The sequence below is a fragment of the Sparus aurata genome, chromosome 1 (genome assembly GCF_900880675.1).
Source record: "Sparus aurata chromosome 1, fSpaAur1.1, whole genome shotgun sequence".
In the NCBI taxonomy this organism is placed as follows: Eukaryota; Metazoa; Chordata; class Actinopteri; order Spariformes; family Sparidae; genus Sparus; species Sparus aurata.
In genome coordinates, this window is record NC_044187.1 from 8,418,657 (window position 1) to 8,424,898 (window position 6,242).

General features: G+C 46.7%; 1 protein-coding gene across 1 annotated transcript in view; it reads right to left on the reverse strand.

Annotated features, from left to right (window-relative positions):
• baiap2l2b (BAR/IMD domain containing adaptor protein 2 like 2b) overlaps nt 1–6,242 on the reverse strand; it is a 44,313-nt gene extending 38,071 nt beyond the window's left edge. The window contains exons 1-8 of the mRNA XM_030429736.1: nt 5,749–6,242; nt 4,194–4,369; nt 4,040–4,140; nt 1,964–1,983; nt 1,683–1,775; nt 1,374–1,489; nt 953–1,133; nt 659–768 (exon numbers count right to left, since the gene is read on the reverse strand). Coding sequence (XP_030285596.1) covers nt 659–768; nt 953–1,133; nt 1,374–1,489; nt 1,683–1,775; nt 1,964–1,983; nt 4,040–4,140; nt 4,194–4,369; nt 5,749–6,242 — 1,291 coding nt within the window. The remainder of the gene's footprint in view (nt 1–658; nt 769–952; nt 1,134–1,373; nt 1,490–1,682; nt 1,776–1,963; nt 1,984–4,039; nt 4,141–4,193; nt 4,370–5,748) is intronic.

Genomic DNA, 6,242 nt, shown 5'->3' on the forward strand with positions numbered 1-6,242 from the left:
TTGACTTATCTGTATAAATCATTTGCTTTGGTAATTTCTTTGTATAAATCAGTCACAGAGCAATTTTCTGCTAAATCGGTACTTTCATTCTATTATTTTAAGTCAATTTTCTTGCTTTTATCCAAGTAAGATTTTAAGTGCAGGATTTTTCTGTATTTTTATGACGTGGTGTTGATACTTTTAAAGGATCTTCATCTAACACTGCAGGTCACACTAACCAATGGGTCACCAGCTGCGCTGTAACACCTGTAACTCCAATATTAAGTTCCTCAATAACGTCTCCTCCGCTGCCCGTGTACAACCTTGGAGAGGTGAAAGTGTAGCTTCAATGTGTGAGCTGCCTCACCAATTGAAATAGTTCATGGCTTTTGTGTTGCTGAGTTTTTAAACAAGCACATCATCTTCTGGCATTAAACTCAATAACACCTGAACATTCACATTTAACTCTTCAGCCTTTTTTTCGACCTTCTCCGCAGGGTGCATTTTGTACGTCATCAACATCAAAGAGGATTCAGCAAGAATCCAAACTCAAGTCACGACTCTCCTGCTGTGTGCCGAGCCGCAGGTAACAACTTCATTAACTCGTCCCTAACCGACTTTATAAAGAGTCTGTTTGATTCTGACCTCTCACAAAACACTGCACACGGTATAAACCTACTCATCAAGAAGTCCAGTACGACCAGATCTATGAAGTCCACCAGTCGTGTGCCTTTGTCGTAAGGCGGGGTCTTTTTCACTGTCGAGCAGTAGTCTGGTTCTGACTCCCACCTGAAACAGACAGACATCAATTAATCAGTGATAGATTGTAACACCTCTGTAGCTGTTGTTCTGGTCTCACATACAGACATTTGGATGTTTTTTTTGTAAGTTTTGAGAGCTGAATATGTTGAATCACTTCATCTCATCCAGCACACTAGTTCCTCTATAACTAAAGACAGATACACCCACTGACTTTGCCAGTTTGCTGCGGCTGTAGGAGCGTCTCCAAGGGGATCTCCAGGACCTGCGGGACGCCAGGGAGAGATCGGGCAGCATGACAGCCAGGGAGGCCTCCAGCTTTCTGGGCCGACCGCAGACGGCGTGCTCAGTGGAACAGTAGTAGGAGCACTGGCCGTAGAAACATACGTTACCCACTAGGAGGAGCCAGAGGAGCACAGAGCAGGGGAGGAGAGGAGAGGAGAGGAGAGGAGAGGAGGGAAGGGAAGGAAATGAAAATGAGAAAACATTTGGATAAAAGAGTTTGTGGGTGGTTGTGACCAGAGAGAATTGGAAAAAAGGAAAGCAAATCAAAGAGATTTTCAGAAACGGCTGACAAGCAACCGGGGCATTTTAGGCAGGCTGAAAGAATAATGGAGGCTCGTGTGAGCGGGTACCAGGGGAAGTGAAAAAGGTTCGAGCCACCTTGCGGTCGGTGGTGACACGTTTGATCTCCTCGACCACGTCCACCAGCCTCCCCACCGCCGGCGGGATTCTCCTGTAGCCCAGAATCCTGCAGGGAGCGTCGGGGAAGGGAAGAAGGAAAGGAAGACAAACGCAAAAGAGAATGGGAAGGGAGTAGAGAAGAAAATACGATTCAGAGTTACGTAACGTGTTTTCCCTCTGTGGCCATTTCCTCCAGCGTTACGCTCACTGTGGCAAACTCTAGCAGTGTTGCACTTGTAGAAAAAAACTGGACTTGGTACCTGTCCAAGTGAAAAGCTGCGATTTCAGCGTTATGTCTCTCAAAGTCAGAGAAGTAGTAGAGGTTATAGTTGGTTTCCTCGTCCCTCTCCTGCCTGCCAGAGAGAGAAAGTCAAACTGTAGCATATAATGCGTTAATTAAATTCATACAAGCCTCTTTTATTTGCTCTCTTGCTTTGAACAAGCACACACAGGCTGTGGAAGTTTCTGTTCTCCATTAAAACCAAACACCAACTTGGGCATAAGGAAATATTTGACACGGTCCTTTCTAATATTTACTCACTCGCGACCTTTCTCAGTTGTCTGAAGGATTAAAAATGCCCTTTTCTATGCATCCCCCCTCTAGATTTACTGAATCGATTCCCTCTTTCCAGGATCTTATTTGCGTTTTATCCACTGTGATGGATTTGCCACATGCGACTCACTTCATGGGTTTGAACATGGCTTGTCCGTAGTTAGGAAATGACATCACCAGCTTCAGTTGCGTCCCCCCAGACTTCTGCACTGGAAAACAATGGCGAGAACGTTTCCATAGCAACAAAGCACACACAGTTCGCACACACACACACACACCAACACACACATGTCACACACCGTGCTGTGACCAAACATGCTGGCCTTTAATGGGGCGCACACACACACACACACACACACACACACACACAGAGCAAAATATAACAATGAATATATGTGCGTCATCGCGACATAACACAGTTCGCTCACACCCATGTGTCATCTCACACACACACACACACACACACACACACACACACACACACAATGCATTACTTGCATTCATTCACGTGTCACTCAGCCTTCACCCTCTAACATGGTATTACCAGAGACATTAGGTACAATTAATCAGAACGACGTATTCTAAATGTTTCTTCAAGTCCATTTATATATTTTCTGCCACATATATATATAAATGTATCTCTTTATCTCTACCTTCGGTTATTAAGACAAAGCCCCGGCTGCTTAACAAGCTCCCGTTTGTTGTTGCACATTCTTACCGTCCTTGATCTGTTGTGATTACAGTCACTGTCACGCCGGGCTGTAACAGGCACGCACTCAGTCTTTTCTGTAAGCTCGCTTTGAAGTTTAATATCAAAAAGAATTAATCAAAGCGATGAACCACATTTGCATCGGCGAAAAAAACACGGCGAGAAATGAACTGTTTGTCCTGCTGTTTTGTTACTGGAAGTGGAAATTGGGAAAAAGAAATGATTAGAATGTGAGGCCTCGTGCTTTTCAAATTACGTGCAGTTTGTCAAGGTTGAGTGAAGATTCGAACCCCCCCCCCCCCCCCCCCCCCCCCAAAAAAAAACTGCTTCCTGTCTTTATTACTCGCCGTGTGTTGAGTCAAGGCTGTGTGGAAACCTTGTGTGTACTCGAGACTAGTTTGAGATGTTCTCAAGACATTCTGAAGTCTGAGTTCTGATTATTTTTCCATTCTACTTTCTATCTGTTAACGCCCTCTCTGAGCCAAACTTTTCACAGTAGCTGCTCAGCCTAAAGCGTCAGAAGTGGGTGCACGAGCTTCAGTGTAAATAAAAAAAAAAATAATCTTTTCAAATCGATTTAGTATCTCAGAGCTTTCAGACAATTTAGTTACACTGGGCGAGCTGTGTGGAGTTTTAAAACAAGTTTTTTCACTTCAGTTGTTTAGGATAATGCCGCAATGCCATTCTGCTGCGAAGCTCCAGAAATGTTTTGTGAAACTTCTCCCAAACTTTTCCGCCAGCATGAGGGTGAGTAGATGCTGACCCAACTTTCATTTTTGGCTGAATTTATCCTTTGAAAATGAAGAATAGCATTAAAATTGCACGAGCTCGCCAGATCAAGAGCTGTTTTATCACAGGGGGCGGTGATACGTTCACACCGCAACGCCACACCTTTGTCCACGACGGCTGCCAGAATCAGCCAAAGAGGACATTTACTCGTCGCGGCTTTAATTAAACCAGACCAGTGGAAGAAGTTAGCGTGGAGAGACGTGGCTGATTGACTGACACCGAGATGTTTGCTCCCTGGCCAGTGATTCATACAGTACATTCATCTCCGTCCGCTGCTGAGCCCCCAAGGCCCTTCAAAGGTTCACAGCAGCTTTCATTTCAAGAGAAGCAAGAAGCGAATCTACATTTGAAAGTCGAACCCTAAACCTCAGGTGTCGCACGCTCTTAACAAGCTTTCCCTTCATCTGCCCTCTCTCTCGCTCCCTGAAGCCGGCCCACCTTCTCCACTGAGAGGTTTCAACCTGGAGGCAAAAATGAGTCCCGGCTCTGATAGATCGACTGCTTTTCACCGCATCTTGTTTTTGAGCCCGACCAAAGTCTCTCACTTATTACATCAAGAAGCAAACTGAGTCACCCCCTCGCAACCGACTCAGATCCTCCTGTCCGCTCTCGTTTGATCGTCTGACACCTCCTTCTGTAAGGCGAGCGTCCGGCTCCGTGCTCAAAACTGCACGAGCACACATCACATCCACCCCCGGGCTCAGAGATCTGGTGTCACACCTGCGCTGACGATGCGCTGCGTGGCGAGCTGCTCGGTCAGAGGATCCATGTTGGGGTCGCGACGGGGGTACAGCTGCCAGCGGGAGATGCCCAGGTGGAAGCGCAGCCAGGGAGGATGGCTGGTACTGCTGCTGTTCCACCGGACGTCCTCGTAGCCTTCCTTGCTAGCACTCACCCTGGAGAGACAGAGAGAGAGACGGAGGAGAATGTGTCTGCATTATGTACTTTTCTCTGATTTAATTGAGAGACAGGCACCAGAGATGCCTCAGCTAAACAAAGAATCGATGATTTGTTCAGCAGCATCACCAACACATTAACAGAAAAAGACCGAAAAATAAGAATCAGAAACTCTTTTTGACGATGGTTGATCATGTTTCCAGGAAAATCACTTTCTAAAGCTTCTAAGTGTGAAACTTGCACCATCTCTTTCTGTTTTGGACTGCCGGTCATTTGGAAACGCCATCTTAGGTTCTCGATGGCGATAATTTTTACTGTGCTCTGAAATTTTACAGACAAAACAATAATGAATCGCTTTAGAAAGTTAGTTCCAGCTTCAAACGCACAGCGTGTCACTTCTGCCTTGAGGAGTCTCTCCCTTCAAACTAAAGACACAAGTAGCTTCATGGGATTTGTTGTCTTCTGTATTAAACAACCACTATTGATGAAAATCTGTGTGACTCAGACAGAAATGTAAAAAAAAAAAAAAAGGAAGAGATACTTCTAAAACTTGTATCCACTTTGTGTTTAGTCGCTCACTCTCTCAAGAACCATCTGATGTTTTTTTCCTGAAGTTTTAGCGACAGGCGACGAAATGAAACGCGTCACCTTGAGTAAACTTACCGATTTCATCTGGGTTTGAACATTGTTGGAAACTTTTCAGATAATACGAGTACAAAGATCAAGACCGATGGAGGAATGCAACATTTTCCACTTTCAACCGGAGCTGCAGATCGGTCGTCGAGGGTATAAGGCCAGCGGGGAAAGATGCCACAGAACATTACGGAGCATTCCGGCGAGGTCGCTCATATTTTCTAGCGTCTGCAAATGCGGCGCGGAAACACATCGAGCGACAAGCATACAGAAGCTCCGAGCATACTTGCAGAGACCCCGCAGAAACCTATAGTAACACGCGTTGTGACGAATACAAACAGGAGACCACGTCTGCTCCCTGCTGTCCGACCCATCTGCTGGAAATCTTGCATGAGTGTAATACGAGCAGAATTCTGCGTACCGTCGTCCATTAAGTGTTTTTCGCCTTCGGCTTTTATTTGCTTCAGATTCCTATTGAGCGGATGTGTTGCGTCTGGGTAGCGAGGTGTCGAGTATGATAACCCTCGCAGGCGTCACGTTTTATTGACTTGACTACAGCAGCTGAGGGGAACTGAAATGCTGAAAAAGACTTCAGATGAAGCAAATACGATTGTGTTTGCTCGAGGTGAAGGGGTTACGGGAAGGTTTGTTTTGTTTTGTTTTGATTGTGACATTATGTGAGAGGAGAAGTCTCACACACACACATAAAGACTTTCTGCACATTAACTGTATTGTAGATACTGACCACATCTGGGAGCTCTTCTCACTCGCCTTGATCTTCGGTTTCACTTTCAGGAGCCAGTCTTCCTCGGGGATAGGCGGGCTGGGCATATTGTAAAGGGGATGGTCAAACAATGCCTCCAGCTTCGACAGCCCAGACGCCACAGATTCTGCCCGGTCGGTGCCGTGGCGCCGCACACCGCCTGGCATGTTCATTTTACCCTGTGACGCTGATGAGAGCCCGTCAGAAAGTGTTCGCACACGGCCTTTGGCATCCTTATTGGCACCCTTACTGGAAGAATCTCTGTGTGCGGGATCGGTCGGACCACTCGGCCCCACAGAGGCGTGGTCGGCGCGTGCCAGGTCTCGCAGGACGTGCGTCCTCGGCGGCAGCGGGGGGTCGCAGGGCTGGTGGTGGATGGGAAGAGAGACAAGCGCCAGCAGGAGGTAGAGGAAAACGGTGATGAAGGCCAAGGACAGACAGATTGTCCTGGAGCGACTGCGCATACGCCTCATCAT